The sequence below is a fragment of the Athene noctua genome, chromosome 31, assembly GCF_965140245.1.
Source record: "Athene noctua chromosome 31, bAthNoc1.hap1.1, whole genome shotgun sequence".
Classification (NCBI taxonomy): domain Eukaryota; kingdom Metazoa; phylum Chordata; class Aves; order Strigiformes; family Strigidae; genus Athene; species Athene noctua.
In genome coordinates this window covers 1,524,548-1,550,458 of record NC_134067.1, presented here as the reverse complement: position 1 = coordinate 1,550,458, position 25,911 = coordinate 1,524,548, and the positions used below count along the sequence as shown (strand labels likewise).

General features: G+C 65.9%; 2 protein-coding genes across 2 annotated transcripts in view; both read right to left on the bottom strand.

The window, feature by feature from the left end:
* Positions 1 to 20: 20 nt before the first annotated feature.
* Positions 21 to 1,003, bottom strand: SPC24 (SPC24 component of NDC80 kinetochore complex). The gene is made up of 5 exons (XM_074929853.1): positions 838 to 1,003; positions 613 to 757; positions 423 to 515; positions 260 to 336; positions 21 to 163 (listed from the first exon to the last, which is right to left on the bottom strand). The coding sequence occupies exons 1-5, from the start codon at positions 1,001 to 1,003 to the stop codon at positions 57 to 59; spliced, it is 588 nt and encodes a 195-aa protein (XP_074785954.1). The 3' UTR covers positions 21 to 56.
* A 636-nt stretch (positions 1,004 to 1,639) lies between these two features.
* Positions 1,640 to 25,911, bottom strand: part of PDE4A (phosphodiesterase 4A) — a 30,020-nt gene continuing 5,748 nt past the window's right edge. Inside the window, exons 3-17 of the mRNA XM_074929852.1 lie at positions 20,099 to 20,284; positions 19,300 to 19,336; positions 18,973 to 19,046; positions 18,818 to 18,867; positions 18,207 to 18,319; positions 13,587 to 13,680; positions 11,941 to 12,125; positions 11,754 to 11,852; positions 10,336 to 10,500; positions 8,831 to 8,930; positions 6,521 to 6,675; positions 6,295 to 6,417; positions 6,005 to 6,187; positions 4,551 to 4,781; positions 1,640 to 1,885 (exon numbers count right to left, since the gene is read on the bottom strand). Of these exons, the coding sequence (XP_074785953.1) occupies positions 1,640 to 1,885; positions 4,551 to 4,781; positions 6,005 to 6,187; positions 6,295 to 6,417; positions 6,521 to 6,675; positions 8,831 to 8,930; positions 10,336 to 10,500; positions 11,754 to 11,852; positions 11,941 to 12,125; positions 13,587 to 13,680; positions 18,207 to 18,319; positions 18,818 to 18,867; positions 18,973 to 19,046; positions 19,300 to 19,336; positions 20,099 to 20,284 (2,041 nt within the window). The remainder of the gene's footprint in view (positions 1,886 to 4,550; positions 4,782 to 6,004; positions 6,188 to 6,294; positions 6,418 to 6,520; positions 6,676 to 8,830; positions 8,931 to 10,335; positions 10,501 to 11,753; positions 11,853 to 11,940; positions 12,126 to 13,586; positions 13,681 to 18,206; positions 18,320 to 18,817; positions 18,868 to 18,972; positions 19,047 to 19,299; positions 19,337 to 20,098; positions 20,285 to 25,911) is intronic.

Genomic DNA, 25,911 nt, shown 5'->3' with positions numbered 1-25,911 from the left:
GGGGGGGGGGGGGGGGAGGGGTGTGGTCAGCGCACCCCCCCAGTCCGTGCTGGTGCTCACCAGGTTGTCGGCACCAGGCTCCACAAATAATCACTAACGAAGCAGCGGGAATGCTGGCTGCCGTCGATGGCGATGGGCTGGGCGATGTCAGGGCCGTAGTGGACTTCACGGAGATGGGGGGGGACGAGAAGAAAATGGGGGGGTTTAAGGGGGAGCAGGGGCTGGGGGGGGCATGAGGGGGTTGTTGGGGGACACTCACTGCCTTTGATCTGTGCCGGCTCGGCCTCGTAGTCCCAATCGATGCGGCTGATCTTGTAGTAGAGCTGTGTCACATACCTGCGGGGGGCAGAGGGGGGCTTCAGAGGTGTCTTGGGGGTTCCCCCTCCTCCCCTTTATCCATCCCGTTGCCCCCCCTCACTCACGCAGCGGAGGGGACAGCCTCGTCCTCCCGCTCCATGTCCTCCTCCAGCCGCCGACTCTCCTCCCGCAGCTCCTCCAGTTCCTGGCGCAGGGCAGTGGGGTGAGTGAAGAGAGACAACTGGGTGGGCTGGAACCCCTCCCCAAAACCCCTAAAGGGACCCCCCACCCCCCCCACCTCTCCAAAAAGGATATTTATTGCTGGCCTGCAGGCTGGCACCGGCCTCCCGTGCCTGAAGCAGCTCCTCTTCCATGTCCTGCAGCCTGCGGAGGGATCGCTGCAGCTCGCTCTCCTGGTCCAGGAGGGTCTGAGCCACCGTCTCCTCGGCCGTGCTGAGCTCTGGGGACAGAGGTTGACACCGGGGGGGGTGTGTGGATTTTTCAAGGCTGGGGGGAAGACTCTGAGGAGAGAGAGCTCACCTCTGACCAGCTGGGTGGCCGTGGCCTGCGAGGCCAGCAGCTTGTCATCCATCCGGGCCCATTTGTCCAGGCTCTGGCACAGGAGATTGTCGGCCCAGTCCGAGAGCAAAACTTTCTGCAGCTCCTTGCTCACCTCCTCCAGCTCCTGCATCCGTTTGCTCAGCATGGTGGGGGCCTGGGGGGGGGCGGGGGCTGCGCACAGGGCTGGGGAGGGGACGGGGGGTGCGCTTAGGGGGGCAGTGGCACCCCAAAGTTGTGGGGGGGAGAGTGGTGGATGGGGAGCGAGAGGTGGCAGCAGGGTGAGGGGTGGGGGAGGCTGAAGGGGCAGGTGGGGGGGGTAAAAGCTTTGGTTTGGGGTGGGGGTGACTCGGGGGGGGGGGGGCGAGGGGGCCGGGAGAGTGGAGACAGGGGTGGTGAGGTAGAATTTGGGGGGTGGGTGTTGGTGGGGAGGGCTCACGGGGGGAGCTGGGGGAAGTGACAGGCCCTGAGGGGGGGCAGGGGCCAAGGTTTGGGGTGGAGGGAGGCGGCAGGGCCCTGGGGGGGGGTAAGAGGCCCCGCTGGGAGGCAGAGGCCGCGGTTTGGGGTGGGGGAGGCCTGAGGGGGCTCGGGAGGACATGGAGACACCCCCACACACACACCGGGACGCCACGGCGAGCCGCCCCCCCCTCAGGCGCCTCTAATCGGTCCCGCGGGCGGAACGCGGGGCAAAGCCCCCCCCGGGCCGGGGCTGCCCCCCACTAAACACCCGGGGGGTGGCACAGGGCCCCCCCGGCGATGGGAGAGCCGTTAACCCCCTCCCCCGTTACCTGCTCTGCCGGTACGGGATCGGGTGGGGGGGGCGGGGGGTGTCGGTGCGCGCGCGCCGCCGTTTGAACCGGGCGGGGCGGGGCCGCTCCGCGCATGCGCAGTTCCCGCTCGGCAGCAGCGCGCAGGCGCGCTTGGTCCCGCGGCCGACCGCTGGGGGGCGGCACAGAGCGCCCGCGCCGCCTGGAGCCCCTCCGGCCCGCTCGGAGGCTTTGCGGCGCTCCTCTCTATGGTCTGGGGCAGCCTACGGGGACCCCCCCGGGCTGTGGGAACCCCCCCAGGACTGGGGAACCCCTCCCAGGGTTTCCCTGTGGCCCCCCCCCGCGACATTGACCCCCCCCAGGGCCTCCCTGTGACCCCCCCCGGGACATTGACCCCCCCCAGGGCTTCCCCGTGCCCCCGCAGCGCACTGAACCCCCCCCAGGGCCTCCCTGTGACCCCCTTGTAACCCCCCCGGGGCATTGACCGCCCCCCCCGAGCTTCCCTGTAACCCCCCCAGCGCAGGGACCCCCTCAGGGCTTCCCTGTGACCGCTTTGTGACCCGAGCTTCCCTGTACCCCCCCCCCCCCAGCGTATGGAGCCCCCCAGGGCTTCCCTGCGCCCCCTCCCCCCGGGGCATAGACCCCCCCCCAGGGCTTCCCTTTGACCCCTTGTGACCCCCCCCGGGGGCATAGACACCCCCCCCCCCGAGCTTCCCTGTGCCCCCCCATGGGGCATGGACCCCCCCAGGGCGATAGGACACCCCCCCCTCCCCCCCCAGGGCTTCCCTGTGCCCCCCCCGCCCCCCCCAGCCGCTTTCTCCCTCCCGTGCCCCCCCCCCAGCCCAGACCCCCCCCCCACAGACTCCCCCACTCGGTCCCTTCTCCTCTTTATTCGAGCTGATGGCGGAGGAGGGAGAAGGGGGGCAACGGAGGGGGGGGGTAAGGGAGTCCCGAGGGGGGGGCACACCCCCAGGGGATGGAGGGGGAGGGGGGGAGGGCTGGCGAGCTGGGGGGGGGGGGGGTGTCTCCCCCAGTGGCCCCCCCTCGGGGGTCCCGGCCAAGCCATTCACAGTATGTACAGAAACGCCGCCGCGTACAAAAATAAAAGCTCTGCACGACCCCCCCCCGCCGAGCCACGCCCCCCCCCCCCCCCCCCATCCCGCCGCTACAAGGCCACGTCGCGGGGGCACAGGCCAGGCCTGACACCCCCCCACCCCCCCCAAAAAAAAAAAAAAAAAGTGGGGAGGGTCAGATCCCCCGCGAACCCCCCCAAAACCCCCCAGCACCATTGCACCCCCCCGCCGTGCCCCCCCTCACAAATTAAGGGAGACCCCAACCCCAATGCTACAGTACAGTGTTCAGAAATGGGGGACCCCCCCCCCAGAAAAAAAGCTGTTTTGGGGTCTGCCCCCCACCCCGGACCCCCCCACCCCACCCCACCCCCCCCAAGAGGGATTTTTGGGGGGCACCTTGTTATTGCTTCACCTCGATTGGGGGGTTGGGGGGGAGACCCCCCCGCTATGGCCTGGACCCTGCACAGCGGGTTTGGGGGGGATCCTGCTTGGGGGGGGGGGGCCCAATAGTGAGGGCTCCTCCCCCCCCAGGAGAGCTGGGGGCAATTTGCGGGGGGGGGGGGGGCAACGCCGGGGGTCCCTGTGCAAAATGGGGGAGTGAGCGGAAGACTTGGGGGGGGGGACGTGCACCCCAAAATAGGGGGGGCTGTCCCCGTGCCCCCCCATCCCGCCAGGACTCATCTCCCCCCCCCCCCCCCCCCCCAGCCCCCAAATTGCCCCCCCGGGGTCCGTCCTCCCTCTGGATAAATGGCTTTAGGTGGGGGGGGGTCCCCGCCGCCCCCCCCGGTTTATTTTGGGGGGGGTGGGTGTGTCTGTCCATATTTCCTTTTTTCCTCCCTTGGGGGGGGGGGGGCGCGTTTTATCTCTTTTTTTGTCTTTTCAAGTTTTTTAAAAAATACAATAAAAATTCCCTCTCCCCCCACGCCCCCCCCCCAAAGAAACCCCGTCGAATTAAAATCGAATTTAAAATCGAATGAAAAAATGAAAACGTAAAGAAAAATAAATGCAAATTAAATTAAAATAAATTAAAAGGAAAAACCAAATGAAAATAAAAATTTAAAAATGAAAAGAAAATTAAACGAAAATGAAAATTTAAAAAAGAAAATTAAATGAAAATGAAAATAAGAAAAAATAAAAAAAATAAACAATGAAAAGTGAAAAGAAAATGAAAATGAAAATTGAAAGAAAAATGAAAATAAAATGAAATAAAAATGAAAATGAAATGAAAATGAAATGAAAATGAAAATAAAATGAAAATGAAAATAAAATTAAAATGAAAATAAAAAATGAAAATAAAATGAAAATAAAATTAAAATGAAATTAAAATTAAAAATGAAAATAAAATTAAAATGAAAATAAAATAAAAATAAAAATGAGAATAAAATGAAAATGAAAATAAAATGAAAATAAAATGAAAATGAAAATAAAATGAAAATGAAATTAAAATGAAAATAAAAATAAAAATGAAAAATGAAAATAAAATTTAAATGAAAAATGAAAATAAAATGAAAATAAAATGAAAATGAAAATAAAATGAAAAATGAAAAGAAAATGAAAAGAAAATGAAAATTAACTTAAAATGAAACGAAAATGAAAATCAAATTTAAAAAATGAAAAAATTAGAATAAAATTAAAAGAAAACGGGAGATAAAACCGAAATAAAATAAATCTGAGTCCTGCTGGGGGGTGCCCCCCGTAACCCCCGGGGGGGTCACCACTCCCCGCCCGCATCCCCCCCCCCGAGTCCGTTCCGCTCCTCCTCCTCCTCCTCCTCCTCCCGCCCCCCCCCCCCCTCGGGGGGTCTCCCGGGGGGCTGCCGGCCGCCGCCGTCGGCGGGGGGGGGGGGGCAGGGGGCCGCCTCCCGGCCCTCCTCATCCTCGTCCAGCGGCAGGTCGAAGCGGAAGCGGCGCGGGGGGGGCGCGGGCGCGGGGGGCGCCGGGGGGGGCTCGGGGCTCTGGGGGGGCACCCGCCGCTGGTACCAGTCCCGGTTCTCCTCCAGGCGCTCCAGGATCTCCTGCGCGTCCGGGTGCACCAGGTCGGCCCAGGTCTCCCACAGCGGGTGCACGATGTAGTCGATGAACCCCACCTGGGGGGGCACGGGGACGTTGGGGACACGGCGGGGACGGGGACGGCGAGGGGGGGACACGCACGCGGGACTGGCCCCCTGGCCCCAGCCGGGAGCCGAGGAGGAGGGGAGGGGACCCCCCCTGGGGCGCCTCTGCTTGGGGACACCCGGTTGGGGACGTGGGGTGGCACCCGGGGGGGGGGTAGGGGGGGTGTCCCTGTCCCCACGGGACATTCAGTTGGGGACATGGGGGTGGCACCGGGGGTGTCTGTCCTCACGGGACATTCAGTTGGGGACATGGGGGTGGCACCGGGGGTGTCTGTCCTCACGGGACATTCAGTTGGGGACATGGGGGTGGCACCGGGGGTGTCTGTCCTCACGGGACATTCAGTTGGGGACATGGGGGTGGCACTGGGGGTGTCTGTCCTCACGGGACATTCAGTTGGGGACGTGGGGGTGGCACCGGGGGTGTCTGTCCCCACGGGACATTCAGTTGGGGACGTGGGGGTGGCACCGGGGGTGTCTGTCCTCACGGGACATTCAGTTGGGGACATGGGGGTGGCATTGGGGGGGGCCCTGTTCTCATGACACACCCGGTTGGGGACATTGAGGTGGCACTGGGGGGCCCCCTGTCCCCATGAGACACCCATTTGGGGACACTGGGGTGTCACCAGGGGTCCCTGTCCCCACAGGACACCCACCTGCAGCCATCACAGACCCCCCCATGCGTCCCCATCCCCCCCCCATGGGCCCCCCCTTGGTGCTACCCCAGTGTGTGTGTGTGTCCCCATGTCCCCCCATGTCCCCCCCCACCTGGGCCTTCTCCCCAGAAGCCACCCGCCTGTCACACAAGGGGCTGATCCCCATCCCCCTCCATGTGTGTCCCCACATGTCCCCCCCCCTCCACACCCCCCCACCCCATGTGTGGCCCCCCCCATATTCCCTCCCCCCCCCCCCGACCCGGGACTTCTCCCCAGCAGCCATTCGCTCGTCACACAAGGGCTGACCCCACCCCCTCTGTGTGTGTCCCCCCCTCCCCTGTGTCCCCCCGTTCCGCGCCCCCCCGCCTCACGTCCCCCCCCCGGGACTCCTCCACCGGGGCCGTGTGTCACACACGAGGCTGATCCCCATCCCCTCCACGTGTGTGCGTGCGTGTGTCCCCCACCCCACGTGTGTGTGTCCCCCAGGTCCCCCCCCCCCGCTCCGCGTGTGTCCCCCCCCCGCCCCGCGTGTCCCCCCCCGACCTGGGACTTCTCCACCGAGGCGGTGTGCTTGTCGCACATGGGGCTGATCTCCATCCCCCTCTCCCGCTCCCGGTCCCCTTGACGGAAAAACTCCTCCATGATGCGCTCGGTCCACTGCCGGTAGAGCGCCAGCGGCTTCGTGGGGTTGCTCAGGTCGGCGCAGTGCACCATGTTCCTCAGGACCTGCCGAGAGCCCCCCCAAACCGCCATCGGGTCCGTCACAGCCCTCCCTCCGCCACCGCGACACCCCCCCCCGCGCGCGCGGCCCCCCCGCGTTGGCCCCCCCCAACCTGGATCCTGTCGGTGTAGTTGTCCAGCAGCAGCACCCCGGAACTCGTCACCTTCTTGGTCTCCACCATCGTCTTGAGGTCGGCCAAGAGGCTCATGTGCTTGGACATGTCGGTGGCCAGGACCTGGGGCGGGGGGGGGGGAAGGCGGGGGTCAGGCTGTGGCCCCCCCCGGCAGCTTTTGGGGGGTGTTTTATCCGGGGGGGGGTGTGCGGGTGTTGTTTCTCACCATGTCGATGACCATCTTGCGCAGGGTCTGGCGCTGGCGCCTGCTGAGGTTCTGGAAGATGTCGCAGTTCTCCTCCTGCAGCAGCTTGAAGCCCACGGCCAGGTGGTGGTTCTCCAGCACCGACTCGTCGTTGTACATCAGCGCCAGCTCCGAGTCTGGGGGACACGGGGGGACACGCCGGGGACACGGGGGGGACACACGGTGAGGGACGGGGCGCGGGGGGCGCCTGCGAGATGAGCCGCGGGGGCAGGACGGCGCGCGGGGCGGTGGGGGGGTGAAAGGGGGCGCGTGTGCGGGGTGATGGGTGTGCGGGGCGATGCGTGTGTGAGGTGACACGCGTGTGTGGGGCGATGTGTGTGTAAGGTGATGCGTGTGCAAGGTGACACGCGTGAGGGGGGTGATGTGTGAGAGGTGACACGTGTGGGGTGATGTGTGTGTGTAAGGTGATGCGTGTGCGAGGTGATGCGTGTGGGGTGATGTGTGTGCAAGGTGAAACATGTGTGAGGTCATGTGTGTGTGAGGCGACATGCGTGTGTGGGGTGATGCATGTGTGAGGTGACACACGTGAGGGGGGTGATGTGTGAGAGGTGACACGTGTGGGGTGATGTGTGTGTGTAAGGTGATGCGTGTGCGAGGTGATGCGTGTGGGGTGATGTGTGTGTGAGGTGACACGCATGTGTGAGGTCATGTGTGTGTAAGGCGACATGCGTGTGTGGGGTGATGTGTGTGGGGTGATGCGTGTGTGAGGTGACACGTGTGTGGGGGTGATGTGTGAGAGGTGACACGTGTGGGGTGATGTGTGTGTAAGGTGATGCGTGTGCGAGGTGACACGTGTGGGGTGATGTGTGTAAGGTGATGCGTGTGCGAGGTGATGCGTGTGGGGTGATGTGTGTGCGAGGTGACACGCATGTGTGAGGTCATGTGTGTGAGGCAACACGCGTGTGTGGGGTGATGTGTGTGGGGTGATGCGTGTATGAGGTGACACGCGTGTGGGGGGTGATGTGTGAGAGGTGACACGTGTGGGGAGTGATGTGTGTGTTAGGTGATGTGTGTGCGAGGTGACGCGTGTGGGGTGATGTGTGTGCGAGGTGACACGCATGTGTGAGGTCATGTGTGTGTGAGGCGACAGGCGTGTGTGGGGTGATGTGTGTGTGTAAGGTGATGCATGTGCGAGGTGGCACGTGTGGGGTGATGTGTGTGCGAGGTGACACACATGTGTGTGTGCGAGGTGACACGCACGTGTGGGGTGGTGTGTGAGAGGGGACGCATGTGTGGGGTGATGTGGTGTGTGTGCAAGGTGACATGCGTGCCTGAGAGGAAATGTGTGTGTGAGGTGACACACATGTGCAGGGTGACATGTGTGCAAGGTGACACACATGTGTGAGGTGACACATATGTGCGGGGTGACGTGTGTAGGAGGTGACACATGTGATAGAAGACACACATGTGCAAGGTGACACATGTGTGTGAGGTGACACACGTGTGTAAGGCAATAGCCATGTGAGATGACACATGTATGGGGTGAGGTGACATGTGTGGGGTGACGTGTGTGGGATGATGTGTGTGCAAGGTGACATGCATGTGTGAGAGGGCACACATGTGTGAGGTGACACATGTGCAGGGTGATGTGTGAGTGTGCGAGGTGACACATGTGTGGGGTGATGTGTCTGCAAGGTGACACGTGTGTGAGGACACACATGTGCAAGGTGACGCGTGTATGCAAGGCAATAGCCATGTGAGATGACACACACGTGCAAGATGACACGTGTGTGGAAGGCAACATGCATTCAAGATGACACACATGTGCAACATGACATGCGTGTGTAAGGCAACAGCCATGCGAGATGGCACACGTGTGCGAGATGACACGTGTGCACAATGCAACAGGCATTCAAGATGACACACGTGTGCAACACGACATGCGTGTGTGCAAGATGGTGCATATGTGCAAGGCTGAGTGTGAGATGATGCATGTGCAAGACAGCACGTGTGTGCACGATACGTATGTGCGAGACGGGCGGATACATGTGCAAGACCCGTGTGTGCAAGACAACAGGCTTATATACAAGATGGTTCCCATGTGCAAGATGACACGCGTGCGCAAGATGACCCACGTGTGCGAGACAACACGCGTGTGCAAAAACACGTGTGCCAGGCACCACGTGAGCGCAAGGCGCTGCCGGCGCGTGAGTCTGTGCACGTGCAGGAGGGGCGCGCGCGCAGGAGGCAGCTCACGCGCTCACGAGACGCGGCGTGCGCGTGCGCGGCGTTGTCACACGCGTGTGCAAGGCCCGCCCCCCCCCAGCTCACTGGTGTTGATGAGGAACTGGTTGGAGACGCCGGGGTGATCCACGTCGTGGATGGCGGCGGCGAACAGGGCTGCCAGGATCTCCAGGTCGGTGAACACCGCCTGCGGCACCGGCGCCTCAGCACCCGCCCTGCACCCCAAAACCTTCCCCCCCACCCCCCCAAAAAAAACCCCTGGGGACCCCCCCAGATCGTGGGAGTGAAGCGCTCTGGGGGTCCCAGCACCCAGAGATCCTCGTGGGGACCCAGCGCCTGGAGACACTGGTCTGGGGACCTCCCCAGTATCAAGGGGCACCCCCAATGCCCAAGGACACCCCAACACGCAGGGACCCCCCAGGGACCCCCCCCAACATCCAGGGACCCCATTATCCAGGGACACCCCAATATCCAGGGACTCCCCAGTGCCCAGGGACCCCCGATATCCAGGGACCCTCAGCACCCAGGAACCCCAATATTTAGGGACCCCCAACACCCAGGGTCCCCCCAGTGCCCAAGGACCCCCCCAGGATCTCAGCACCCCACTATTTTAGGATCCCAGCACCCAGGGACCCCAATATTTCAGGACCCTGGCACCTGGGGAGCCCAGTATTTGGGGACCCTGATATCTGGGGACCCCAATATCTGGGGACACCATCTTGGGACCCCCAATATCTGGGGACTCTGGCATTTGGGGACCCCAGGATCTCAGAAGCCCAATATCTGGGGATCCTGGTATTTGGGGACCTTGGCATCGGGGACCCCAATATTTGGGGACCCCAGCATTCAGGGACCCCAATATCTGGGGACCCCCACACCTGGGGACCATGGCATTTGGGGACCCCAATATCTGGGGACCCCAATATTTGGGGTCCGCAACACCTGGGAACCATGGCATTTGGGGACCCTGACATGTGGGGACCCTGGAATTTGGGGACCCCAATATCTGGGGACCCCAAAACCTGAGGACACTAACACCTGAGGAGCAAGGCATTTGGGGACCCTGATACCTGGGGACCCTGGAATTTGGGGACCCCTATATGTGGGGACCCCAAAACCTGAGGACACTAACACCTGAGGAGCAAGGCATTTGGGGACCCTGATACCTGGGGACCCTGGAATTTGGGGACCCCTATATGTGGGGACCCCAAAACCTGAGGACACTAACACCTGAGGAGCAAGGCATTTGGGGACCCTGATATCTGGGGACCCTGGAATTTGGGGACCCCAATATCTGGGGATCCCAAAACCTGAGGACACTAACACCTGAGGAGCATGGCATTTGGGTACCCTGGTATCTGGGGACCCTGGAATTTGGGGACCCCAATATCTGGGGACCCCAACACCCTGGGACCCTGAACTTCGAGGACCCCATCACCCATTGCCCCCAGCACCTCCAAACCCCCCCCCCCCCCCAAACCCCATCCCCCAACCCCTCCACCCCCCTGTGACAGATGCTCCCACCCCCCAGTGGGTCCCCCAACCCCCGAGGGGTGTCCCCCCACCCCCCCGCGAGGGCCGGGGGGGCTCACATCGAGGGCGGGGGTGCCCAGCAGGACGTGGGTGGACTGCATGACGTCCGCGGCGTGCAGGCTGTTGTGGTAGGCGACGTCGGCGTGGTAGTGGTCCTCCAAGGTCAAGGTGTAGGTCAGCAGCGTCTCCACCGGGATCCTGAAGGTCTTCACCAGCTCCCGCTCCTGGGGGGGGGCCGGGGGGGGGATCAGCCCACACACCCCAACACCCCGCCCCCCCATCATCCCCCCCCCAGGACCCAGGGACTGGGTGGAATGGGGATGGGGTGGGAATGGGCGGGGTGTGAGAGGGGATTGGGGGGCTGGGGTGGGAATGGGGGGGCTGGGGGGGATTGGGGGGGTTGAGGGGAGTTTGGGGTGGGAATGGGGGGGATTGGGGGGGTTGGGGGGAGTTTGGGGTGGGAATGGGGGGGCTGGGGGGGGATTGGGGGGGTTGGGGGGAGTTTGGGGTGGGAATGGGGGGGCTGGGGGGGGATTGGGGGGGTGGGGGGGAATTTGGGGTGGGAATGAAGAGGCTGGGGGGGGATTGGGGGGATTTGGGGGAGTTTGGGATGGGAATGGGGGGGCTGGGGGGGATTGGGGGGGTGGGGGGGAATTTGGGGTGGGAATGAAGGGGCTGGGGGTGATTGGGGGGGTTGGGGGGAGTTTGGGGGGGGAATGGGGGGGCTGGGGGTGATTGGGGGGGTTGGGGGCAGTTTGGGGGGGGAATGGGGGGGCTGGGGGTGATTGGGGGGGTTGGGGGAGTTTGGGGGGGAAATGGGGGGGCTGGGGGTGATTGGGGGGGTGGGGGGGAGTTTGGGGGGGGAATGGGGGGGCTAGGGGTGATTGGGGGGGTTGGGGGCAGTTTGGGGGGGGAATGGGGGGGCTGGGGGTGATTGGGGGGGTTGGGGGCAGTTTGGGGGGGGAATGGGGGGGCTGGGGGTGATTGGGGGGGTTGGGGGGAGTTTGGGGGGGGAATGGGGGGGCTGGGGGTGATTGGGGGGGTTGGGGGCAGTTTGGGGGGGGAATGGGGGGGCTGGGGGTGATTGGGGGGGTTGGGGGGAGTTTGGGGGGGGAATGGGGGGGCTGGGGGGGTCAGGAGGGGGTTGGGGGATTGGGGGGAATTGGAGGCGATGGGGAGGGTTGGGGGATTGGGGTGTGATGTGAGGGTTGGGGTGGGAACGGAGGGGTTGGGGGGTGCTGGGGGGTAAGGGGGGGTGTTGGGGTGTGATGGAGCAGCTGGGGGAGGGCTGGGGGGGTGAGGGGGGGTGTTGGGGGTTATGGGGGGGTGTTGGGGTGTGATGGAACAGCTGGGGGCAGGGAGGGAGGGGTTGGGGGATGATGGTGGAGCTGAGGGGGGGTTGGGGGCGCTGGGGAGATGTTAAGGGGTATGGGGGGGTGTTGGGGGGGGGATTCGGGGCTGGGGGGGGGGCCCACACCTGGAATATCGTGTACATGATGCAGCTGAGCGAGCGGTTGTTGGAGTACTCCGAGACGCGGAAGATGTTCAGGCCCCACTTGTTGAGGCTGTCGAGCTCCTGGGGGGGGGGAGGAACAGGCAGAGAGGGGGGGTGGGTACCGCACAGAGACCCCCCCCGCCCCCCCCATCCCAGCGACCCCCCTCACCTTGCCCAGCAGCTCCTCCCGGTCGGTTTTGACGCCGAAGCGGGGGACGCCGGAGCCGCCGGGGCCGGGGGTGGGGGGCGGCTTCTTCACCCCACTGATCTGCCCCATGGGGGGGGGCGGCTGCCGCCGCTTCTTGTCCCGCTCCTTGGGGCCGGGGGCCGGGATCTCCACCTCGTGCTGCTTGTCTGGGCGGGGGGGGCACGGGGAGGGGTCGGGGGGGGCACGGCCACGCCCTGACTGGGAGCCCCAACACAGCACCCCCCACCCCCCCGGCGTGTGAGAGGGAGTGGGGATGGGGAGGGGGGGGCGTGTGTGCGAGGAGGGAGCACGTGTGAACATGCGTGTGCACGGGATGCACATGCAACAGATGCACGTGCGAGGGATGCGTGTGCAAGGCAGCACACGCGAACAAGCGTGTGCACAGGACGCACGTGCAACAGATGCACATTTAAGGGATGCGTGTGCGAAGGATACATGTGCATGGGATAAGTGTGCAAGGGATATACGGACAAGGAATGCATGTGCAAATGATGCGTGCGCAAGAGATGAGTGTGCAAGGGAGCACACATGAGCATGCATGTGCATAGGATGCACGTGTAACAGATGTGCATTTGAAGGATGCTCGTGCAATGGATGTGTGTGCAAAGGATGCATGTGCAAGGGATGAGTGTGCAAGGGATGTGTGGGTAAGGAAGCACACGTGAACATGCATGTGCATAGTATGCGTGTGCAACAGGTGCACATTTAAGGGATGCACGTGTGAAGGACATATGTGCAAGGGATGTGTGTGCAAGGGATAAGTGTGCGAGGGATGCGTGTGCAAGGGAGCACACATGAGCATGCGAGCGCACGGGGCGCACGTGCGACATGCACGTTTAAGGGACGCGTGTGCAAGGGACACACATCACATGCATGGGACGTGTGTTTAAAACGCTCGTGCAACAGATCCATGTGCAAGGGCTGCGCGTGCCAGGGCCCTGCGTGCTGCTGGGGGGGCCCCTCCGGGTGGGCTCCTGCTGGGGGGGGGCTGGGGGGTCCCAGTCGGGGCTGGTGGGGGTCCCAGGGGTCTGATGGGGGTCCCAGGGGGGTCCTGGGGGGCTGGTGGGGGTCCCAGGGGGGTCTGATGGGGGGTCTGGGGATCCCCGTGAGGTCCCTGGGGGTCCCAGGGGGGGTCTGGTGGGGGTCCCTGGGGGTCGCAGGGCTCCCCTGGGGGGGCTGGTGGGGGTCCCTGAGTGTTCCTGGGGGTCCCTGCAGGTTCTGGGGGTCTCAGGGGGGTCTCTCAGGGGTCTCAGAGGTCCCGGGGGGGCTGGTGGTGTTCCCTGGAGTCCCAGGAGGGGTCCTGGGGGGGTCCTGGGGGGCTCCTGGGGGTCTCTGGGTGTTGCTGGGGGTCCCGGGAGGGTCCCTGGGGGGATTGCTGGGGGTCTTGGCGGGGTCCTGGGGGGTTGCTGGGGGTCTCTGGGTGTTGCTGGGGGTCCTGGGGGGGTCCTGGGGGTCTCTGGGTGTTGCTGGGGGTCCCTGGGGATTCTGGGAGGGTCCCTGGGGGGGTTGCTGGGGGTCCTTGGGAGTCCCGGGGGGGTTGCTGGGGGTCTTGGCGGGGTCCTGGGGGGTTGCTGGGGGTCCTGGGGGGGTCCCGGGGGGGGTCTCACCGAGGAAGGTGCTGGAGATGTACTCGGAGACCTGGTTTCCGGAGCGGCTCATCTCGGAGAGGTGGGTCAGCTCCCGGTTCAGCATCCTCTTGAACTGGGGGGGCCGCGGGGGGGGGTGAGGGATGCACCCCACATTGTCCCCCACCTCCGGGACACCCCCCCCACACCTCCAGGACATCCCTCCTGCCTCCAGGAACGCCCCCCCCGGTTCAGGGACACCCCCCCCAACCCCCGGCTCCAGGGTGTGACCCCTGGGGAGGGACAAACACCATCGGGGGGGGCCGGGGGGTCCCAGTCTGGCCAGGCCTTGGGAGACTGGGACGGGACTGGGATCAGACTGGGAGGGGACTGGGATCAGACTGGGAGGGGGACAAGGACAGAGGCTCTGCACAGGCCCCCACTATGTCCCCACAGAGCTGGGGGGGGGCACTGGTGGTGCTGGGGTTGGGGGGGACACGACACTGGTGGCACTGGGGGGGGACACTAGTTGCACTGGGGGGGGACAAGACACTGGCTGCACTGGGGGTCCATGACACTGGTGGCACGGGGGGGGACACGACACTGGTGGCACTCGGGGGGAGACTTGTAGCATGGGGGGGGGTTACTGGTGGCACTGGGGGGACACTGGGAACCACCAGCACTGTCCCGGCCCCAAGGCCCCTTCCCTGCTGGGGCACCCAGGGGTGCCCCCCCTCCGCGCGGGGGGGGCTGCGGCAGCGGGGGGGCCGCCTGTGCCCCCCCAAGTCCTCGCTGTCCTTGAGCGGGCCCCGGATGCTGCCCCCCCCCCCCCCCCCCCCCATGACTCATCCCTCGGTGGCGGCTGCGGGCCCAGGCGGGGGGGAAAGGGCGGGGGGGGCGCGGGGCCTTCACACCCCCCGAAGGGCACCCCCAGGCTGAGCGGGGCTGGGGGGTCCCCACCTCTGCCATGGCCCCCCCCAACCCCTCCAGACCCCATTGCCCCCCCCCGGGGGATGGGGGCGGGGCTGGGCCCGCCCCCCCCCGTCCCGGTTGGTCCCGTCCTGGGGTGAGGGGGGGGGTGTGTGTGATACCCCCCCCATTTTCCCCAGGCCCCCTCCCCCCCCATTACCCCCAACCCTGGGGGGGGGGGGAAGAGCATCACCCGCATCCCTCCCCCATCAGCCAATCAGGGCCCTCCGCCTGATCTCCATGGCAACCGCAGTCTCCGTAGCAACTGCCCCATCCCGGTCCCTGCGGGGGGGGGTGTGCTTAACCCCTGTTGTGCCACGCGAGTCGGGGGGCGGGGGGGGGGGGAATTCTCCGGCGCCCCCCCCCCCGCCCAAGGGACCACCCTCAACTTGATGCCCCATGTCATGAGTTTGTCAGGTCTCTGCGTGACGGCGCAACCCTCCCCTCCCAAATTTAGTGCCCCCCCTGCCTGCGCACCCCCCTCCCCAATAATCCAGCGCAGCCCCCCCCCCCCCGCCAATAATCCCCCCCGTCGAGCTGTGGCGGCACCGTGCAAGGAGAGGGGGGTGGTACATTCCGAGGACTGACTCAGGGGGGTCCCACCATGACATTGGGGGGGAGCGGAAGGTCAAACGTGCCCCCCCCCCCGTGCCCCCCCCTTACCTGGTCCCACCAGCCCACCAGCCAGGGCTTGGCGCAGGTCTCGCAGAAAAAATCCACCAAGGGCATTTTCCGGCCGCGGGGGGGTCGGCCGGGGGCGCTGGGCCCCCCCCGCCGCCCCAAGGGAACTGAGGGTCCCTGATGACCGGGGGGGGGCCGCCCCCCCACCCCCACCCCTCCCTAAGCACCCCCTACCCGCAGCCCCTTAAGGCCCGGGGGAGGCGGTGGGGCGCGGGGGGGCCCTTGGCATGGTGGGTCCCGGGGGGGGGGGAGCAGGGCCCCCCCCGGGGTTGGGAGGGCACCGCCAGCCCAGCCCCCCCCCCCCGGCGCTGCGCCCGGCCGGGGGGGTCCCTCACATCGCCCCCCCTCTCTCTCCCGGGGCCCTGCAGCCCACCCCCCCCCTCCCCGGGGTGGTGGGGGGTCAGCGGGAGCCCCCGGAGCCCATCGGGGTTGGGGGGGGGGTGAGGGGTGTCCGGCGGTAGCGAGGGGGGGGCGCGGGGGGGGCCGGGAAGGGTGGGGAGGGCGTAGGGGGGGGGCGGCGAGAGGACTCGGAGGGATGGGGGGGCTCGGGGGGGAGTGGGGATGCTGAGGGGGGGCGTGGGGGGGCGAGCAGGGATGCGGGAGGATGCAGAGGACCGCGGCGGGGGGGGGGCGGGTCGAGGGGGGGGCTGGCGGGGGGGCCTTGGGGTCCTGGGGGGGGTCCTTGGGGTGCCGGGGGGGGGCCGTGGGGTCCCGTCGGGGCTGCGGAGGCCGCGGAGCGCCGGGCGGGGGGGGGGGGGGGGGCGCACGCCTGCGCGGGGCTGCGGGGCCTCGCTCCTCCCCCCGGCCCTGCCCACGGCCCCCCCCGGCCCCCCCCCGGCCTCGGCCACGGCCACGGCCCCGCCGCAGCGCTGGGGGGGGGCAAGGGGGGGGACACGACCCAGGCGTTCGGGCGGGGGGGGGGAACTGATGGGGTTCCTCATGTTGGGGGGGGAGGACCCCCATGAGTGGGGGTGAAGACCCCCAGGGACCCCCTCGGGGACCCCAAAGGGCCTGGGCCCCCCCAAACCCCCCCCGCCGGGGTGGGGACCCCTCCACGGTTGGCAGGGGGGAAGGGGGCAACAGGCCCCTGGGCATGTGGGGGCTCGATCTTGCACCCAGACCTGCACCACCGGCACAACCGGCACCACCGGCACCCCGATAACCACCGACACCGGCACAACCGGCACCACCAACACCCCGATAACCACCGACACCGGCACAACCGGCACCACCAACACCCCGATAACCACCGACACCGGCACCACCAGCACAACCGGCACCACCAACACCCCAACAACCACCGACACCGGCACCACCGGCAGAACCAGCACCACCAACACCCCGACAACCATCGACACCGGCACCACCGGCACAACCGGCACCACCAGCACCCCGATAACCACCAATACCAGCACCACTGACACCGGCACAGCTGGCACCGGCACAATGGGCACCACCAACACCCCGATAACCACTGACACCGGCACAACTGGCAGAGGCACAACTGGCACCAGCAACACCCCGACACAGCTGCAGGCACTGGCACCACTGGCACAACCGGCACCATCAACACACCGATAACCACCAACACGGGCACTACTGACAGCAGCACAACCAGCACCAGCACAACCAGCACCACCAACACCCTGACACAACCGCAGGCACCAGCACCACCGGCACAACCAGCACCACCAACACAACCACCAGCACTGGCACAACCAGCAGGGGCACAATTGTGGGTACCAGCTCCATTGGCACAACCAGCACCGCTGGAACCACCAGCACCGCCACCAGCACCACCAACACCCCAACACAACCACAGGCACCAGCATCACCGACACAACCACTGGCACTGGTACAACCGGCATCAACATCAACACCCTGACACAACCACAGACACCAGCACCACTGGTACCACCGGCACCGCCACCAGCATCACCAAACCCTGACACAACCGTGGACACTGGCACTACCAGCACCATCGGCGTCACCAGCATCACCAACATGCCAACACAATCATGGACACCAGCACCATCAGCACTGCCGGCATCACCAACGCCCCGACACAACCACAGACACCCGCACCACCGGCTCCACTGGCACCGCCAGCACCGCCGCCAGCATCACCAACACCCGACACAACCGTGTGCACTGGCCCTGCCAGCACAACTGGTGCCGCTGACACCACCAGTACAACAGGCACCACCAGCACAACCACCAACACCGCCACAACCGGCACCACCAGCACAACCGGCACCACCAGCACAAGCACCGACACCGGCACCGCTGCTGGCATCCCCCGCACCCCCCCACAGCCACCACCGCCGGCCCTGCTTGCACAACCGCTAGCCCCGGTGTCACCAACACCCCTGACACAGCCACTGCCACCGGTGCTGCCACCAGCAACCCCCCAGCCTGTCCCCATGGTGGAACCGGGGGCCTGTTCTCGTCCCTGTGGTACAGCCGGCTCATGTCCCCATGTCCCCGTCCCTGTGTCCCAGTGGGGTCTGTCCCCATGTCCCTGTCCCCATCCCTGTGTCCCCTCATCCCCATGTCCCCATCCCCATGTCACAGCTGGATCCATCCCTGTCCCCGTGTCCCAGCGGGGTCCTGTCCCCATCCCCATGTCCCCATGTCCCCATGTCACAACAGGGTCACACAGGGTCTGTCCCCATGTCCCTGTCCTCATGTCCCAGTGGGGTCCTGTCCTCATCTCTGTCCCTGTCCCCATGTCACAACAGGGTCACAGCAGGGTCTGTCCCCATCCCCGTCCCCGTGTCCCAGCAGGGTCTGTCCCCACGTCCCCGTCACTGTCCCAGTGTCCCAGCAGGGTCTGTCCCCATCCCCATGTCCCCGTGTCCCAGCAGGGTGCTGTCCCCATGTCCCGATGTCCCCATCCCCACGTCCCAGTGGGGTCTATCCCCCCATCCCCCTGTTTCCACGTCCCCCATCCCCATGTCCCAGCAGGGTTCTGTCCCCATCCCCGTGTCCCCTGTCCCCGTGTCCCCCCACCTTGTTGGAGGCCATCTCGCTGACAGCCCGGTGGGTCTGGAGGGTCTCCAGCTGCTCCAGGCACCAATCCAGCTCCTCCAGCGTCTCCCGCGCCAGCTGCTGCGCCGTCTCCTCTGGGGGGGGGGCACGGCACTGGGCTGGGGGGGCCCCCGGGAACGGGGAGGCCACGGGACGGGGCTGGGGGAGTCCCCGGGATGGGGGTGGGGACGGGGGGGAGCACAGGGACCCCCTTGGGGCTGTGGGGACACCCAGGGAGGGAGGGGGCTGCGGAGGGGTTTGGGGACCCCCCCGGGGGACTGGGGGGGTGGGAGGCCATGGGGAGGGGGGGTGCAGGGACACCCCCTGGGGATGAGGGGGACCCCCCCGGGGATTGGGGGGTGCAGGGGTGGGGGGACATGGGGATGTGGCTCAAGGGGGGGCCTGTGGGGACCCCCTGGGGACAGGGCTGGGGAAGATGGGGGTGGGGGGTGGGGTGTGCCAGCCTCGTGCCTCAGTTTCCCCAGATTTACCACCCACCCCCTCTTCCCCAAAATGCCCTCAAATCCCCCCAAATCCTCCGAGCTCGGGGGGATGACCCCCCCTTAACCCCTTCAGCCCCGGCCCCCCCTTACCCGAGAGTGTGGCCTTGCAGAGGGGGGGCTGGGAGCCGATGGGCGACCGCCTGCCAGGGAGGGGGGGGGGACAGGGAGGGGGGGCGAGTCAGGGCTGGCAGGGACCCCCGCACGGGGTCGGGGTCAAGGTCAGGGTCAAGGCCAAGGTCACTCACTTGCTGGCCGTGGGGGTGGGGACATTGGCCAGGATGGAAAAGTTGCTGCGGACGCTGCGGAGACTCGCCAGCACCTGGGGGGGGGGGGTGTCAGGGACACAAAATGGGGGGGGCACGGCGGTGGGGGGGGGTCAAGGACACATAGAGGGGGGTCACCCCTCTCCAGAGACCCCAAATCTGCCACTGGCATCACCCAAACCCCGACGAATGGGAACAGAACCCCTCCCAGGACACCCCCCACCTCCGGCAGGGTTTGGGGGTGGGGGGGCCCATCTGCCCCCCTCCCACACACACATGGGGACCCCCCCTGGGGCCCCCCAACCCTACCTGGGCGAAGGGGGTGACGATCAGGTCCTCGGCGTGGCTGGAAGAGAAATGGAGAGGGGGTGTCAGGACGCCTGGGTGCCCCCCCCGGCCCTCCCCCTCCGCCCTGCGGGGGACACGGCCCAGAGTGGTAGAGGGAGCCCTGGGGGGGGATATTGGGGGGCCCTTGGGGGGATGTTGGGGGGTGTCTGAGGGGATGGTGAGGAGGTGCCTGGACGGATGCTGGGGGGGAGCCAAGGGGGATATTGGGGGGGACCCCAGGGGATATTGGGGGGGGGGGGTTGATGGTGAGGGGAGACCCCAGGTGGAATATTGGGGGTCATCGGGGGGATATCGGGGGGGGACCCCCGGGGGATGGAGGGGGACTCTCTAGGGGCATACTGGGGGGTCTCCAAGGTGAAGATAGGGAGCCCCCTAGGGGGTATTTGGGGGGGGTCCCCCAGGGGATGATATGGGGGGGTCCCCCAGGGGGTATCAGGGGGTTCCAGGGGGATGATGGGGGCATCCCCAGGTGAGTATCGGGGGGTCCGCAGGGGAGTATCAGGGGCTCCCCAGGGGGATAAAGGGTCCCCCCAGGGGATATCCGGGCACACCCAAGGAGATGGGGGGGCATCCCGGGGGGGGTGTGTGGTGGTGGTGCAGGGGATATTGGGGAGCTCTGGGGGGGGGACAGGGGGATCTCCAAGGGGATGGCAGGGGCTCCCCATGGCACCCAGAGTCCGTGGAAGGGCCCTGGGGCGGTCGGGGGGGTCTGAGGGGGGTCAGGGGGGTCCCGGGGGGGTCCCGGGGGGGCCGTACTCACGCCTCGCTGGCGATGGAGGAGTTGCGGGACATGCTCTTGGGGGAGGCGTCAAAGTCGCTGTCGGAGCGGTAGAGGAAGGACTCGCGGCGCTGGCCGGGGGGGCCCCCGGGGACCAGCACCAGCCCCGGGCTGGCCTGTGGGTCGGGGGGGCTGCGCCCCGGCGAGGGGCCATTCTCCGCCTCGAAGCTGGGGGGGACACACAGGGGGACGTTGGGGACGGGGTGGGGGCCAGGCTGGACACCCCCCACCCAGGAGCCAGCGGCGCTGGGGACGTGCCCGGAGGTGACGGTGTCACTGTGTGCACCGGTGTCACCGTGCAGGTGTCACCGTGAACAGTGGTGTCACCACGTGTACCAGCATCACTGTGCACACCGGTGTCACCGTGAACAGTGGTGTCACCACGTGCACCAGTGTCGCCATATGGTCTGGTGTCATCACAAACATCAGTGTCACCGTGAACTGTGGTGTCACCACACACACCAGTGTCACCACATGAACCAGTGTCACCATGAACAGTGGTGTCACCACATGAAACAGTGTCACCACATGCACCAGTGTCACTGCACACACCAGTGTCACCACATATGCCAGTGTCCCCATGTGCACTCTGGTGTCACCACAAACATCAGTGTCACCACATACACCAGTGTCACCATGCACACCGGTGTCACCATGTGTATCAATGTCACCGCACGCACCAGCGTCACTGTCACACTGGCATCACCACACACACAAGTGTCACCACAAGCACCAGCGTCACCATGCACACCGGTGCCACCATGAACAGTGGTGTCACGACGTGCACCAGTGTCACCACACAGACTGGTGTCACCGTGTGAGCTGGCGTCACCACATGTATCAATGTCACCGTGCACACCAATGTCACCATGTGCACTGGTGTCACCACGAACAGTGGTGTTACCGCGCACACCGGTGGCACCACATCAATGTCACCACACCCACCGGTGTCACCGCAGCCCGGCGCCAGTCCCTGCTCACCCCAGACACCGTGTCACCGTGTCACCACGGTGTCACCGCTCAGTTTTAGCCGCTGTCTCGTGTTCCCACCAGGGCCCAAGCTGCCACCCCCGTCGTGACACGGGGCCCCGTCGCGACATGGGGACACCGATACCCACCGCTGGCCCCTGCAGCAGCACCCGTGGGTGGGGACCTCCCAGCGCCCCCCACCAGGGTCCACTGGACCCCCCCCAGGCTGTGTGTGTGTTGTCCCCCCCCCTCCAGGGACCTGCTGAGCCGGTGCCACCCCAAGTCCTTGGCCCAACACTGGGACCCCCCAATACTGAGCCCCCCAGGAGCGTTGTGCCCCTGGACCCCCCCAGTACTGGGACCCCCCCAATCCCGGGACCCCCAGGAGCCCCATGTCCCAGGACCCCCCAGCACCAAGAACCCCCCAGGGGCCTTGTGCCCTGGGACCCCCCCAACACCAGGACCCCCCAACACCGGGACCCCTAGCCCAAGGTCCATGCCAGGGACCACGCACCACGGGACCCCCCCCAGTACTGACCCCCCCCACAAGCCTGTGTGTCCCGGTTGGGGCCCCCCGGGTCCCCCAATGTCACAACCAGGACCCCCCCCGGCGCAGTTTCAGGAACCCCCAGTGTGGGCTGAGGACCGGGGAGGGGGGGCAGGGGGGGGACCGTTGTCCCCTCCCCCTCCAACCGTCACCCACTTCCCCCTGGGCCGCAGGAGGAACTCAGGCCTCCTGCCCCCCCCCCGCCCCCCCCGCCGTTCTTTGGGGGTCCCCACGCAACTGGGGGCCACCAAAAAGCTGCTGTTGGGGGGGGAGGCTCACAAGCCCCCCCCCCCTTAAACTTGGGCACGGGGGACACCGCTGTCCCCCAAAACCGGGGGGGGGGGGTCCTGTCCCACTACAATGGGGGGGGTCCTGTTCCCCCTCCTGGGCATAGGGGGGGTCCCTGTGTCCCCCAGCGTGGGCATGGGGGGGTGTCCCTGTGTGTGTGTGTCCCCCTCCCGATCTGGGTATGGGGGGGTCCCTGTCCCCCTGCCCCAGGGTCAGGGTGCTCCCCTCTGCCCCCCCCTTACCTCGCTGCCAGCCCCCCCCACTCGCTCCTCGGGGGGGGTCTCCTGCTGCTGGCCCACTGGGTGCCCCCCGGCTCCATGAGGGCGTGGGGGGGGGACACGGGGGTGCTCCCGCCCCGGCCCCCCCTCCTTCCTCTACCAGCTTCCTCTAACGAGCTGCTCTAGGACGAGCAGGGGGGTGGGGGCCCGCTTCCCCCCTGGAGCCCCCCAACACTGCGTCCCCCCCGGCGGGGCCCGGGGGGGGGGCTGGTAGAGCAGCCTGGGGGGCTGTTGATTATGGAGGGGCTTGATCTGACACCCCCCTTGGTGGGGGGGCACTTAGGCACCCCCCAGCCCTGAGGGCGGTCCCCTATCCCCATAGGGAGGTGCAACCCCATGGGGGGGGGGGGGGTAGCTGTGAGCCCCCCCAAAGCCCCCCCCAAATCCCATAGATGACCCAAGTGTCCAAGCAGCCCCCCCCCGCCTTCCCCACAGCAGAAAGGGGGGGTCCGTACTGGGTTTGGGAGGGTCTGTACCAGGTGGGGGGGGTCCATACCTGGGAGGGGGTACAGGGAGGGGGGGGGAACCCCGTGGGCGTTCCCAGAGACCCCGGGGGTCCCCGCGGGGGGGTCCAGACCCCCGTGTCCCCCAGGACTCAGTGACACATCCTGATAGGGCCTTGTGGGGGGCACGGGCACACCTGAGGGGGGGGTCACAGCCCCCCCGTGCCTCTCTGGTGCCCCCCCCGTGCCCCATGGGGGGACCCCAGCCCACAGGGTCCCCGTGGGGTGCAGCGCCCATCCTCTCGGGGTGGCAGGGGGCCGCTGATGGGGGGGGGCGGGAGGGGACGGGGGGGGGGCTGCGCAGGCAGCAGGGGGGGGGTGACTCACAGCCGGCAAATTTAGCAACCGGCTCCGGGGAGGAAAAGGGCTTTTTTGGGATTTTATCGGGATTATTTCCGACCTCGGGAGCTGCAGCCGCTGGGCGAGAGATGGGGGGCAGCCAGGGTGGGGCTCCTCGGGGGCGGGGGCCCCCCCGGGTGCATTTTGGAGTGTGCTGATCCCGAGTGGATCGGGGACTCCAGGGTGCCCCGGGGGTCCTGGCTCCTTCCCCCCCGCCCCAGTTTGGAATCCTGCCGGGGTGATTTGGGGGGGGTGGCAGGTCCAGCACCCCAGAATTGGGGTCCCCGCTCCCCAGCAGGGCCAGGTGGGATCAGCTCCGGCGAGTGCCCCCTCCTTCGGCCTCATCCCAGTGTGACCAGTTTGGGTCCATCCCTGTCCCTGTTCCCGGGGGGGGCGGGGGGACCCCAAAGTCCCCCCACATGGGCTGGGAAAAGGACGGGGACAGGGGTGGGACAGAGAAGAGGATGAGGATGGGATGGGATAGGGAAGGATGAGGATGAGGATGAGGATGGGGTGAGGATGAAAATGAAGATGAGGATGAGGAAGAGGATGGGGTGAGGATGAAAACGAAGATGAGGATGAGGAAGAGGATGAGGATGGGGATGAGGATGAGGAAGAGGATGAGGATGGGGATGAGGATGAGGAAGAGGATGAGGATGGGGATGGAGACAGAGGAGGAAGAGCTGGAGCCTGGGAAGGAGATGGGGATGGGGACAGTGACGGGCACCAGGACATCCCTGTGCCCAGGGCCACCGTGGGCATCGCCGCGTCCAGAGGGACTCCCAGCCTGGTGCTACTATACTGCGCCATATTGGACCATACTGGGCTGTACTGGGCCATACCAGGCTATACTGGCCCATGCTGGGCCATACCACACCATACTGGGCCCTACTGGGCCATACCACGCCATAGTGGGCCATACCAGGCCATACTATGCTGTACTGGGCTATACTGGGCTATACTGCACCATACCACGATGTACCACATCATACCATGCCATACTGGGCCATACTGGGCTACACCACGCTATACTGTGCTGTAACCGGGCCATACTGGGCCATGCCACACTGTACTGTGCTGTACCGGGCCATACTGGGCCACACCATGCCATACTGTGCTGTACTGGGCCATACTGGGCCATGCCATGCCATACTGTGCTGTACTGGGCCATATGGGGCCATACCACACCATACTGGGCCATAGGGGGCCATGCCATGCCATACTGTGTTGTGCTGGGCCATACTGGGCTACCCTACACCGTACTGTGTTGTACTGGTCCATACTGGGCCGTACCGCACCATGCCGTGCCGTACCGCATCACACCGGGCCATATCCCACCATACTGAGCCATACTGGGCCATACTGGCCCATACCGGGCCATACCGGGCTGTGCCACATCGGCCGGCAGCCCCAGCCGGCCCCGGGGGCGGCGGGAAGGGGCGTCCCGGCTATTCCTGGCAGCGGCACAGGCGCTCGCCCGCCGGCGCGGGATTTCCTCCCGGCCAGGAGCTGCGCCGGGAGCCCGAGACAACCGTGAATCACTTTTAATGGCCGCAGGTGACTCATCCCCCTCGAAAAAAGATTACGGCACATCAGAACCGCCGGAGGGGCTGCGATGGGCGGCACGCGGCACCGCCGCCATCGCCACGACCCGCCGGCGGCGCGGGGTTGGCGTCGATTCCATTAGTGTTATTTTTTTTTTTTTTTTTTTAAATTCTGAAAAGGAAAGGAATTAAAGCAGGAGGAATTAATTAGAGACAAGGCTGCAGGAACCCGGGAAAAGCCTCCGGGAGCCGGCAGCGGCCGGCCGGATCCTGGCACTGCCGCGGTGAGCCGGGCTCTGGCCGTCCGCCTCTGCCCCAGCGAAATCCCAGCTTGGGATTTCACGTTCGTTTTTCTTAATTACACTAATTGCTCCAGGAAGGGAGAAACCCTGCAAGCGAGGGCTGAGCCGGTTCCTCCTGGTTGAACCGCGCCGGCGCTGCCGGCAGCGGGATGGGGATGCCGGGATAAGGGCTGGTGGGTGGGGGGTGTTGCTCATCCGTCGGGTCTCCCCGATTTCAGGTGCTGCCGCAATGGGGGGGTCCAACATCCCGACCCCCGGGGTTGGGGGGGCCCCGGTAGCGCCGGTTTCACCGAGGGGGGGGTGGTGATACCGGCCCTGCCTGTTCCCAGCCGCTCGAACCCAGAAGCCGCCTCGAGGAGGGGGGGGGGGGAACTCCGTCGGGAAGGGAGGAAGAGGAGGAGGAGGAAGGAAATAAAACCCCGAGTCCCGACCATCTGCTGAGCCTCCTGCGCATAAATTAACTCCCCTAACGAAGCCGGAGGTGCCGCTGCCCCCTCGGCTCTGCCGGAAGGACGCGGCGCCCGGCACATGCTGCCGTCGCGGCACAACCACCCGTCGGCGCGTTCCCAAGTTGTTTTCCCCAAAAAAACTTCCCGGCCGGGAACGGGCAGAGTCGGTGCCAGATGGATCTCGGGGCAAAGGGGGGGGGGGGGCTGGTTGAGGTTTCTCCCCCTAAATTTGGGGGTGCTGCATCCGTCCTCCCACATGGAGTGTCTCCTGATCCGGAACATCTCCCCAGCACCGGCACCGCAGCTGGATCCTGGCAGCCCCCGACGCCGGTGTCAGGATGGGGACCCCCCCCCCGACCCCCCGGGTCCCGCTGTGGACCCCGGGAGCGGGTTCACCCCGGTAGAACCGTTGGCACGAAGGGGGTCACCCCAAAACGGTATCTGCCAGGATGGGGGGGCCCACAGGCAGGCCTTGGGGGGGTCCCTGGACACCCCCAAACCCCACCAGGACCCGCACTCACCGGCGGGGTGGGGGCTGGAGCTGGGAGCTGTGGCTGCGCCGGTGCCGGTGACCCC

Excerpts from the sequence above, each read along its gene's own strand:
- SPC24 (XM_074929853.1), bottom strand. The coding sequence starts at position 1,003 with ATGCTGAGCAAACGGATGCAGGAGCTGGAGGAGGTGAGCAAGGAGCTG. Across the intron at positions 516-612 it reads AGCCTGCAGGCCAGCAATAA|TGCCCTGCGCCAGGAACTGG; the intron begins ATATCCTTTTTG and ends CACTCACCCCAC. Across the intron at positions 337-422 it reads GAGGCTGTCCCCTCCGCTGC|GTATGTGACACAGCTCTACT; the intron begins GTGAGTGAGGGG and ends TGCCCCCCGCAG.